Here is a 12,731-nt window from a genome sequence, read left to right as displayed (position 1 = left end):
ACCAGGGGTATTGCAGATGCGTTGCCAACCCAGAGGCCTAAGATGGGATACCTCAAGTGCAAGTAATTTCACCCGCTGTCTTACTCTCCACGCCGACACACAATAGTGAAAGCACTGCTGCTTCACGGCAGGATTAGCGAGCAAGATGGTGGTAGCAATCCGGGCGGACTTTGCACAAGGTCCTACCACCTGCAAAAATACTAATTATAATGTCGTCATCCGGACCGATGGGCACGAATCGTTACCGAATGGGTTCCCAGGGATGGCCAAAGGAGCAGAGGCATAAATACATACATCGCAAGTTAAATAAAACCTTTCAGGCTATTGACAGCCTCTGTCAACTTCCAGATAGCTGAAGTAATCGGCGGCTTTCTAGCGGGCAGCCTGTCTGTGATGTGTGACGCAGCGCACATGCTCAGTGATTGCGGCGGCTTCGCGCTGGCGCTGCTGGCCTTCCACTGCGCCAAGCGGCAGCCCGACTTCCACATGTCTTATGGGTATAAGCGCGCCGGTAAGTTATCTCCATGTAACTAAGTTTTATTGTTAGTTTTAGGGTCTGTTTCACCATTTGTCGACTGACTCTAAGTGACGGATATCAGTGATGCCGTCTCTGTTCGTTTTTCCTAATAAACTTTTATCTGACACTTAAAGTTAGTCGACAAGTGGTGGAACAGGCCCTATGGTTTAGTCTTATTGCTGCACTTCGAGAATAAAGTCAATCGCCGAATGCAACTCGGATGGGCGGCGTTTGGGAAACTCCGCAATGTACCTTTTCGTCCAAAATTGCCTAGTGCCTTAAGAGGAAAGTCTTTAACACATTGGTTGCTGCCAGTGATGATATATGGAGCCGAGATGTGGTGCTTCATTATAGGTCTTATAAATAAGCTCAGAATTGCTCAGCAAGCTATGGAAAGAGCTGTGTTCGGTGTTTCTTTACGGGATCGAATTAGAAATACATAGCCAAGCGAAATAGCTCGTTGAAGTGGCAATGGGCAGGCCATATAGCACAGAGAACGGATGGCCTTTGGGGCCGAAAAGTTCTCGAATGGAGGCCACGGATCGGCAAACGCAGTGTAGAACGTCCACCATCGAGATGGACGTATGCAAGCCGCTTCCAACTGAAGCAACTGAAAGTCTAAGGGGGAAGCCTATGTGTAACAGTGGACGTCCTACGTCTAAGATGATGATGATAATGCGTGTAAGATGGAACCAAATAAATCTTTCTCTTTCTTTCTATCTGTAAGATAAGGGCTGCTGGGGAGCGGATGCGAAGCTTTTGGTGCGGAAATTGGCCCGTCTGCTATAGGTAGAGTCATTCACGATGACCCGTGCCGTGGTTCTTATACAATGTCATTAATGTCTAATTTTGTCAAAATCACGCGTCTTCGTGGATGGCACTAGGTATAAAAGCGCTGATAAACTTGAGCAGTTCACTTTTAATGAGCATACTAGCGAATGTTACATTACAAGTAAAAGCTTGGTCTTCCGGTTATAGAAATAGAAATAGGCTGATGATGATATTTTCCCAGAGGTGCTCGGTGCGATGGTGTCGGTCCTCCTGATCTGGATCCTGACGGGCATCTTCGTGTACGTGGCGGCGCTGCGCCTGCACTCCGGCGACTACAGCATCGAGCCCAACGCCATGATGGTGGTGTCGGGCTGCGGCGTCGCCTTCAACGTCGTGCTCGCCGTCGTGCTCCACGGGTGCTCCGACGTCGGTGAGACCATAATCTCTTATATCACATTTAACTAATCAATGGATGGGGGAAACAGCCCCCCCATCCATTGATGAGTGTTAACTGACGGTTAAATGTGATGCCGTTTCTATTTGTTTTGTTCGAATAGACGAAGACGGCATCACATTTAACCGTCAGTTAACACTAATCAATGGATGGAGAAACAGCCCCTTACAGTCGCGTGCGAGTGACGAGACGAGACGCGAGGTAAGTCACGAGAAGTGTGTCAGAATTACCGTTCACAGCTTCGCCGGTCGGCGCGCTTGTGTCAGGAGCGGTTTCCAGTGCACGAGTCAGAAGATATTGTGGCAAATGCGATCTCACCAAGAGACTGTAAACAGTAATAAACTAATTTTCCAACTGGTGCCATGTGAGACACAAGACAATGCACGAAGCGAGGTACAAAGCGACAGTGTAAATGCTAGCACCAGAGGTGCTTGGCCTTAAAACCGGGCGTTTCCTTCTTGGTCGTCCGAGGTCTTTTGGCTGAAGGATGCTCTCGCAAAGGGTAGGGACGAATGGCAGAAACTAGTGCCGACGGCCAAGATCCACTTCGGTTCACTGAGCCACCGCTGTAAGTAAGTAGTACAGGTGGTCGGCGCGATGGTGTCGGTCTTCCAGATCTGGATCCTGACGGGCATCTTCGTGTACGGCGGCCGGAGACCGTGGTGGCAGCATCGAGCCCAACGCCATGATGGTGTCGGGCTGCGGCGCCTTCAACGTCGTGCTCCACGAGTGCTCCAACGTCGGTGAGACTATCCTAACTAAGATTAAGATGTCTATCTGTCTCTTACCTCTTTAAGCTTTTGCATAATTCCTGCGGGGTAGCGTTTAACGGATTTTTCGCAGACGGAGTCGCGGGCCAACGCTTTTTTTTAATACTTAAATGTAAAATTTTGATGCAATTTACTTGTAGTATGACGATAGCTAAACACCCTGGGAAGGACGGAAGATATGCCGCTTTTATCCTGAAAAATTAAGTAATATTTTTCTAAGGATTTCGTATTTTATAACGGAATCTTCCAAGTTCAGGTATATTTTATAACCTTAGGCTGCTATTTACTCATAAACTACTAAATTTCTCAAGCAAACTTAGCCGTTAATAGTTTTCCTTGAAAGTTTGATATACTTACTACCATCCTGTTTTTTTTTCAATTTTTCCACCCACCGGTTTAGTTTTAGAGGGGGGAGGACGCTCGATTTTAATACTGAATCGAAAAATAGTTTTAGCACACCCCTAAGACCTATCAACGATACCCCACACTATAGGTTGGATGAGAAAAAAAAATCACCCCCACTTTACGTCTATGGGAGGTACCCAAAAATTTTTTTTAAATTTTTTAATTGTACCATTTTGTCGGCATAGTTTACTTATAATATCCTTGCTTTCTAGCATTGATAGTCTGAAAAAAGCCGCGGGAGGACAGACAGACAGACATGGCGAAACTATAAGGGTTCCGTTTTGCCATTTTGGCTCCGGAACCCTAAAAAGCGGACAAAAGCTAGTAGTTGATAAGTCCTTTTTTTCCAGCGCACCACCACAGCCACGGCGGCGCGGCGTGCGGGCACGCGCACGCGCACGCGCCGTCGCCGCCGCGCTCGCGGTTCGGCCGCAAGCACAACGGCCTCGTCAACGGGGACTACTCGATGAAGGATCTCGCGTCGGAAGAGGCGCATGTCGCAAGCCGCCCCGACAGGTAACCAATATTCATCATCTTCATCATATAAGCTGCAGGACCAATCAATAGCACACTCCTATCCTGCCTCTAAATAGTTGTGACCGGTCTTTTTCCAATTATATTAGTCGAGGGGAAAGTGGGTTTAATGCTCGAGTTTTACACTCTGCTTTTCACTTCTATTGAGTGGAAATTAAATAGCAACATCGGAAACCATTGTTCATTTACTAAGTTACTTTTATTTTTCATGCATTGCTATAAAATTATAATTTTTCAGTTTTATTGATTTATTTTTAGTTTTACAAATAAAAAAATATTTAAAAATATAATAGAAACTTTTTTTTTTGTGTTGTTGACACTTGATTACATTGGTCTTCTTAAACGAAGATTTTACTTTGTGCACTAGAGCATAAAAAGTAATTATATGTCGCCTAGATCCAGCATAAATACCAACTTTACGAGCATGAGAAGTAAAAAAGTATTTTGAAAGAATATTAGGTATATTAGTGTCCATTTTGCTAAAAAAAAAAACCTATTTTTTATTTACTGTCGATATCTTGTTTTTTTTATGTAACCCGTATTAAGTCCTTACCTTTCCTCCGCCACTCTTCCCTATCCTGATCCTATCTTAATTTTGGTTTAAATTTATATATAAAAACAAAAGACTATTTAAATTAAATGTTGCATGTTGCTGAAAATCAGCGCTGGGGTGTTTATTATTAACGCTTCAGCATTATGCTGAGCCAGTGTCCGATTCACAACCGCAATGACACATACTTTCCTACGTGTTGTCTATTTGTACTTAATACTATTGTTGTGTCTTGTGTTGTGAATAAATGTATTTTCTTTCTTTCATGTCTTGACAGTTTTCATGCGTATTTATCCAGTGTTTTATATTACCATTGGCAGACATTTATGACTATGTATTATTTCAGGAATATAAATCTCCGAGCGGCACTGATCCACGTAATCGGTGATTTGATCCAGAGCTGCGGGGTGCTCTTCGCTTCCGTTCTCATCAAGTTCTACGTAAGTTTATTGTAAAAGCGGCTCCACACTCGCGCGCGATTCACGCGATCACATTCGCTTGTAGGACGAGGGTGGAAAGAGATGGTAATGCGACCTCGAACGTCGGCGCGTTAGAAAATACGGCCTCAGGACTATCGAAGAAAAAAAACCTCAATAAAGAGGTGCCTTTAAAAAAAACTTAGCTAATTAATTAGCAAATTATTAAACTAACTCTTCTCCATATCTGTTTGATCTAGAAAAGTTATAACATCGGAATAACTTTGAACCAAGGTCTCTCTAACGGGTGTGGCCTGTAATATGAGCAAATAATTAAAACATAGATCATACTCGTGAAACTGGACAACATTAGTTCAGCGACTTTTAAAAATAATTGGTTTTTTAATTTTTATTACACTTTTGAGTTTATGCGAAGAAGCAATGCAAAGCAAAATGCTTGTTGTTTGTAGGTTGTCAGGCGATATCAGGTTGTGTTCTAGGATGGCGTACATTGATAGCAGTATTTAATTTGTATGAAAAAGGGAAAATCTGAAGACTCCATTATTTTTAAAAGTCGCTGAACTAATGTTGTTCAGTTTGACGCGTATGATCTATGTTTTAATTATTTGCTCGTATTACAGGCCACACCCGGTATATCTATCTATCTATCTATATGTATATCACATAGCATTAGCCGTGGTCACGAGCTGACTGAAGTGTGAGGGTGTCATCGGGTAGGGTAAGGTAGGGCAGGGTGTAGGTTAGGGTAGGATGTATAAGTGTAAATTGAGTAGGGTGGGATGTGGGGAAGGTGTAGGTTAGGGTGCTGGGTAGAATAGGGTGTAAGGTAGGGTATGGTAGTTGGACGTAGTTTAGCAAAAAGGATCCAAAGCACTGTCATGTTATTATTTAAATTAGATCCAAAATTAAAAAGATAATTGTTTAGAGTTGGATCCTTTTTGCTAAACTACGTCCAGTTATGATTATGAATGAAAATAACGAAAGGTTAAACCATTATATTAGTATGTTTGTTGGCAGCCGGCGGCGAAGGTGGTGGATCCGATCTGCACATTCGTGTTCAGCATCCTGGTGCTGCTGACGTCAGCGCGTGTGGTGCGCGACGCGCTCGCCATGCTCATGCAGGCCGTGCCCAAGGAGTTCCGGTCAGACCGACTTGATTTTTACAAGCTTTTATTTAGTTTCACCTGTCCCGTTGTCTGTCTCATCATCATCATCCCAGCCTATATACGTCCCACTGCTGGGCACAGGCCTCCTCTCAGAGCAAGAGGGCTTGGGCCATAGTTCCCACGCGGGCCCAGTGCGGATTGGGAACTTCACACGCACCATTGAATTGCTTCGCAGGTTTGTGCAGGTTTCCTTACGATGTGTTCCTTCACCGCAAAGCTCGTGGTAAATTTCAAATGTAATTCCGCACATGAATTTTCGAAAAACTCAGAGGTGCGAGCCGGGGTTTGAACCCACGACCCTCTGTTTGAGAGGCGATAGGTCAAACCACTAGGCCACCACGGCTTACGTTACGTTGTCTGTCTGTGTGTCTGTAATTAAATCTTGCGAGTTAAATACGACCGGATACGGTCAGATGTTATTAGACGACCAGATGGCCTAGTGGTTAGAGAACCTGACTACGAAGCTTGAGGTCCCGGGTTCGATTCCCGTGTCGGGGCAGATATTTGTATGAAAAATACGAATGTTCTCGGGTCTTGGGTGTTTAATATGTATTTAAGTATGTATCTATCTATATAATTATATTTTTCCGTTGCTTAGTACCCATAACACAAGCTTTGCTAAGCTTACTTTGGGACTAGGTCAATTGGTGTGAATGGTCCCGTGATATTTATTTATTTATTTTATTTAAATTCGACCAACTTCCAGTAGTTGGATTGATTTGAAGTGTGGTATACTTATGTAACTAGCGTGACAATACAATAATCTGGTGGTGACATCCTGGTAGTCCGGCCAGGATCGTCTCCACAGGACTGAACTCTTTAACGGTTAATCAACGGTCCACTAGAGCTTGTGATGAGTGAGGATAGGTACTTAAATGTGGCGTTTTCTATTGGATTGACCAACACATTTCTCGCATCGCATTCTCGCACATCTCTGGTGGAAACGCCACCTGATTCCAAGCTTTTTTTATTCGACTGGATGGCAAACGAGCAAGTGGGTCTCCTCGTGGTAAGAGATCACCACCGACGATAAACATCTGCAACACCAGGAGTATTGCAGATGCGTTGCCAACCTAGAGGCCTCAGATGGGATACCTCAAGTGCCAGTAATTTCACCGGCTGTCTTACTTTCCACGCCGAAACACAACAGCGCAAGCTCTGCTGCTTCACGGCAGGATTAGCGAGCAAGATGGTGGTAGCAATCCGGGCGGACCTTGCACAAGGTCCTACCACCTGCAAGCTCTTGGTAATATAAAATATCTATTTTTTTTTATATAATTTCTTTTCTCTACTCATTAGGTACCGGGAATTCGTGCAAGCGCTCTCGTCCCTCGGCGGAGTGAGGCACGTCCACTCTGTCCACGCGTGGGCACTCTCCACGCATCACATCGTCGTGTCGGCACACGTCGCCATAGGTACGACAGGGAAAAATACTCTAAAACAGTCAGTTTGACCTATGGCCTCTCAAGCAAAGGATTGTGGGTTCAAACCCGGTTAAATGTAACGTCTATAAAGTAAAGACTATAATGTTTTATTTGGTAATTACAAATACAGATTTTTTTATGGCGTGTTACGCATGGATGGGGAGGGAGGGTGAGGGAGACAGACACACACACAGACACAGACATACAGACACACATAGCGGTCAAACTTATAACACCCCAATTTTTGCGTCGGGGGTTAAAAATACAGAACTGGAGCATAGTTACCCAGTGGGGGGCAAAGTAACCTCATTTTACGGTACGTAATACTTGAACGGGGGCTTTCAAAACACTAATAGTACATTACTGTAGACGCCGGGAAGTAGGGGTTGCCGGCCAAGCAGATATAGACGGCCGAGCGTAGCGAGGCCGGATAGGGTTGGGAGGCCGGCAACCCCAGGTTCCGGCCGAGGCTTGTATAGTGCTTTTCTCAAATATTACATGAAATAAAATAAAATAAAACAAGAAATGAAGCTCGCGGGACGCTAGTCTGGTCGCGGTGTTGTGTGGCTGCTGGGCGTGGGCCGCGTGCGTGTCGCAGAGCGCGCGTTGAAACAAAAGACGGTCGCATTGCCGGCCAGCGGCCTATATATGTTCTATATCTGCTTGGCCGGCAACCCCCTACTTCCCGGCCTCTACAGTAATGTACTATTGTCATGTGACAGACGAGCTGACGGACTGGGAGCCGGTCCTGCAGTCGTGCCAGCAGCTGGCGCAGCAGTTCGGCGCGCGCGCCGGCACGTTCCAGCTGGAGCGCTACTCGGCCGCCACGCCGGCCTGCGCGGCCTGCCGCCAGCCCGGGCACGTGCCCTGACACCTGACCACGCTGTCGCACTAGCCGCGCCAGGTGAGACCGTGTCTGACACACTGTACCTGTGTACAGGGACGGGTGGCGGAAGGAGACACTTTGCCCTGCAGTGGGACACTCAATAGTCCTGCATCCTGGTACTCTCACGGGGCGTAATCCAGACCAGAAGGGGAGATTATAACAGTAAGAATTGGGTAGATTCCTGCATAGTAGTTTATGCAACTGTTACGTAATAGGGGTCCTTAAAACACGAGTGTGGTTTTATGAAACGAGTCGCAGCCGAGTAGTAACACAGACAAGAAAGTTTTCATAGTAAAATCGGTTGTTTAATGCTGGTCATTGCCAACGCTTTTTGAACGCATTATAGAGGAGTTATGATTTTTTTTTGACTGGATGGCAAACGAGCAAGTGGGTCTCCTGATGGTAAGAGATCACCAAAGGTATTGCAGATGCGTTGCCAACCTAGAGGCCTAAGATGGGATACCTCAAGTGTGATATGGGTGTAAATAAAATAAAATATTCTATATAGTCCGTCTCGGTTAGATTATCACAAAATATTGACAAAAGCGAGACGGGGTCGTGACGTCACGCCGCGCTAAACTTGCTGCGACCCACCATACAACAAAAATTTACATCGAAATTTAAAACTTAATATCTAGGTTTAGGTTTAAAGAAATGTATTATCAACACAGACATGATTGTCACTTACGTGATAACATCATTTAACTTAAAACAATTTTAATGGATGTTCGTCGCCGCATTCATTGAACATAAGTAGTACCTACTTACGTAATAAATCTCACAAACAATCAGAAACAGATACTCATAGATAAAGTTGAATTTATTTTTTTGTAAATTTGAATGATACAGAGAAAATGACACTTTATTCCTTTTTCAAAAGATCATTTAGAGATTTTCTGTTGCTAACAATATGTACTAGTAATATCTCTTTGAACCCCAGGAGGTTAAAAGCGCCGCACGGCTTGAGTCACGCGGAACTTGAACTGGTTGTTTTATAGATAAAGATCAATAATTTTATTATTGCAGGATTCCACAGAAAGTACTACCAGTTCGTCATCACAAGACACAGAGAATGCAAGTTAAGTATTAAGATTTAGTTTATTACCTGACTTTATTAAATTTTCGAGAGATGGCGCTGGTGCTGCGTGATATTTAATTTGAATTCACGTTCAAAAGATGGACACTATATTAATTTAAGGTTCCCTGTTTTTGTAAATAAAAATGTTTTGTAGACTTTCATAATAGTTACTCCTTTAGGTAGGACCTGACACGTTTTCTGTATAGTTAAAAATAAACTATCGACGCTGATGTCAAATACTTTCTTTATTGGCTCTCAGTTGATACTTTTTGTAAAGAGGTTTTCTTTGACAGGCTAGATGGCGCTAGTATCGTGAGTTCTACATCTGTCACGTTTGTGATTGGTTGAATAGGTAAATGAGCCAATCGCAAGCAAGACTGTAACGTCAAACGGAGCTATCAATACTAACGCCATCTAGCGATATTAACCGTTATTTCTAAATATCATGTAAGTGCGATTAGTTGCTGTGTTAATGTATTTTTCATGTATTATAATAAAAGTGCCCGACCTTTGATTAGACTTGGATTAATATTTAAATTATTTTATTGAATGACGAGACATGATTTCTTGTTTGTTTTTATGCTTGAAAATAATTATTCGTTGCAGTATTGTATCAAATTCGCATAATATATTGATCTCAAACTAAGAATGTTATAATAATCATTTGTAAACAAGTGACAACTTGTTTGGCTTGTACACTATCACAATCATATACACCATATCTTTCTGTCAAATGAAATTTTATGGAATATGGTAGTAGAAAAAGTTGGCGAATGTATACAGTACAAAGCTATAGGTTTTCTTAACGTTCACTACCACAGTCGCATTCCCCATAACTTGTAGTTCATAGTGCTTTAGTTATACTGTTATATCGTGTAATTATTTGAAAATAATAGATAAATAAATAAATAACCTTCTGTCAAACGGTACACGATGCTGGTAAAAAAGATGGTGAATGACTGTGACATTGTTGGCCTAATTTGTACGTTTCTTTTCTGGATCTGTCTGGTGGAATGAACAGTGTTTAGACCAGTGCACCTTGTACATTGCATAATGATTTCCTATTTATAGAACATAAGCCGATATTTAATAATCTGATGTTAGAAGAGAGAAGGCATATGTATTCGAGATTGGCCGTTTGAAATGCGTTTAAGAATAGTATTATGAACATGAAACTACCGTGAGACTCACTCATATTAAATATAATGACCCGGATAACTCACGTCTTAAATCGAGTTTAGCTCGACATGTTGAGTCGCGCGAGCAGAGCGGCGGCGCGCAGTGCGCGTGTTGCAGCAGCCGCTGAGTCGCGTTGCTCCGAAGACGAAGGGCTACGGATTAGCCCGAAACATGTCGAGCTAAACTCGATTTAAGACGTGAGTTATCCGGGGCATTATATTTAATATAATAGTATTATGTTCAGGAATCGAATTTCATAGCTTGGTAAGACGAAAGCGAGGAGTCAACAGTAACAGTAACATTAAAATTAAATCGTACCTACTCATAATCGTCCATTTATTTAATTCCAAATTGCTTTTATATAACGAATGAGTATGAGTATAATTTGATGTTAATGCCGACTCCACAGTTCTCTTTCGTCTTACCGTGCTATGAAAACCTCGACTGGTCATGTTAGTAATTATAAATATTTATTTTTCAACTGCAAATTTCTGCGACATTGCCACATTGTTGTAACTGTGTAATCGTAGTCGGTAAGAATATTATGAGCTTCTTGTAAGATGATGTTAGTGATATTTACATTTAAGAATATTTAGATATGAAATTGAACCTTTTCACAGTGAGATGTATGGATAAAACATGATCAATCTCATACAAATTGCTGTTGGCCCGTTCATCCATAAACGTTCGCCAAACCCTATTACAAATTTATTTGTCTTTGACATTAGAATTGTCAATTCAGACTAAGCGTATTTGAGCTAAAAGAGACTTAGCGTTAGAGCATAAGCTGACTTGTACATTGTGCCTGCGCCACACACTCGACGAGTGGCATGGAAGTGGCGAGGAAAGGAGACAGACGTACGTAAAGTGCCCGGCCGCTAAGAAGTCAATCCTGACACATTGCACAACTATGAAGTTCCTGATTATTGTTAATGGCAACCATTGAAAAAAAATGCTATACTTACTACTCTGTCGCACGCGACAAGTAAGCATTGCATTTTTGTTTAAGATTCATATTGTTAATGTTCAGATACTTCATAGTTTTGCATGTGTCAGGATTTACTTTATAACGGCCGTTGACTATAGTGTGGCTATCTTATTGGTCATACCGCACGACATGTTACTCGACGAGACCAGTGCTCTCTTGCTCTGTCTCTCTAGTCATGACTGGCAATAGAGACAGGGAAAAGTTGCGCGAGAGAGCAATGTATAGCTGCTGCATTACGGCAGCGCGAGCAGTGCGAGAAGCATTGTGTGGCGCAGGGCAGACCGCGGAACGCTGAACACTCCTCTGTGAATGCTTAATACCTATATAATCCAGAGTTTATGTAGCCTTCACTAGAAGTTAGGTCACTAGTTAAATAATGCAATTTATATAAGTAGATAAACATTGCGTTTTAGTTAAAGTAATTACTTACAGACAAATATTCAAATAAACGCCCCACGATAGGTACACGACATGTGTGCGTGCCAGGCCTCCGATTCTGGTGTCGGCGATATATTTAAATGTTTACCATTAGTATCGTATTGGTCGAAATATATCTCGAGCACACTGAGATTGGGCCCCGGCCTTGTTCACTGGCAGAGCCGGTGTCAGTAATCGTAAGCACCAATATCTGATAAGGGCTGACCAGGAATATAAAAAACTTAACGCGAGAGCAGCACTTCTGCATTTTATATTGCAACATTCTTTACACTTACTATAAGATACCTACCAGTCATATTGACAACGGTGTCGGTGATGTTATTTAAAGGAATATTTTCTAATCCCTCAGACTTTTTCTATGACAAATACTTTTATACATTGTGAATTATTTTTCTTCCAAGGCTATGGATAATCTTCGGCATTTAAACGCACTAAAATACAAAATAACACTAAAATACCACGCGCAAACAACGTTAACTTTGACATCAATAGACAGAAGTGCAAGAAATTAGTTCTATTGCTTTTCCGCAATATGGCGAGGTTTTTTATAATTCTGGTCAGCCTTTACAACAAAGCGTGCATGAACTTTCGACTTTATTTCTAAGGTCGATAGGACGTGTCAGATATTTTTTGCACGCTCCGCTGTAGATACTCAGAATCAAGAGCACAATCGATTCCGATAGTTTAAAAAAATGTCCTTAAAAAATTTTCAGTTTTGCTACGTTTTTTTTTCATAAACTCAACATAGGCGTGACAAAACTGACTCAAACTGAGGGTGGTAGGACCTTGTGCAAGGTTTGCCCGGATTGCTACCACCATCTTGCTCGCTAATACTGCCGTGAAGCAGCAGTGCTTGCACTGTTGTTTCGGCGTGGAAAGTAAGACAGCCGGTGAAATTACTGAGGTATCCCATCTTAGACCTCTAGGTTGGCAATACCCCTGGTGTTGCAGATGTTTATGGGCGGTGGTGATCTCTTACCATCAGGAGACCCACTTGCTCGTTTGCCATCCAGTCGAATAAAAAAAAATCGATTGTGCTCTTGATTGTGAGTAGGAAAAACCATATTTTTTCCCAAAATTAAAAAAAAAGCAATGGGTACACTATTTTTGATAACGCCCAGCTATCGTAGCGCG

General features: G+C 42.6%; 1 protein-coding gene across 1 annotated transcript in view; it reads left to right on the top strand.

The window, feature by feature from the left end:
* Positions 1-12,104, top strand: part of LOC141441809 (proton-coupled zinc antiporter SLC30A2-like) — a 30,479-nt gene extending 18,375 nt beyond the window's left edge. Inside the window, exons 3-10 of the mRNA XM_074106680.1 lie at positions 349-511; positions 1,530-1,718; positions 3,268-3,433; positions 4,348-4,441; positions 5,456-5,580; positions 6,904-7,019; positions 7,751-7,932; positions 8,941-12,104. Coding sequence (XP_073962781.1) covers positions 349-511; positions 1,530-1,718; positions 3,268-3,433; positions 4,348-4,441; positions 5,456-5,580; positions 6,904-7,019; positions 7,751-7,899 — 1,002 coding nt within the window. The 3' untranslated portion in view covers positions 7,900-7,932; positions 8,941-12,104. The remainder of the gene's footprint in view (positions 1-348; positions 512-1,529; positions 1,719-3,267; positions 3,434-4,347; positions 4,442-5,455; positions 5,581-6,903; positions 7,020-7,750; positions 7,933-8,940) is intronic.
* Positions 12,105-12,731: the final 627 nt, after the last annotated feature.

This window comes from Choristoneura fumiferana, chromosome 24 (assembly GCF_025370935.1).
Source record: "Choristoneura fumiferana chromosome 24, NRCan_CFum_1, whole genome shotgun sequence".
NCBI lineage: Eukaryota > Metazoa > Arthropoda > Insecta > Lepidoptera > Tortricidae > Choristoneura > Choristoneura fumiferana.
Note: the sequence above shows the minus strand (reverse complement) of the source record. Positions and strands in the feature narration are given on the sequence as shown.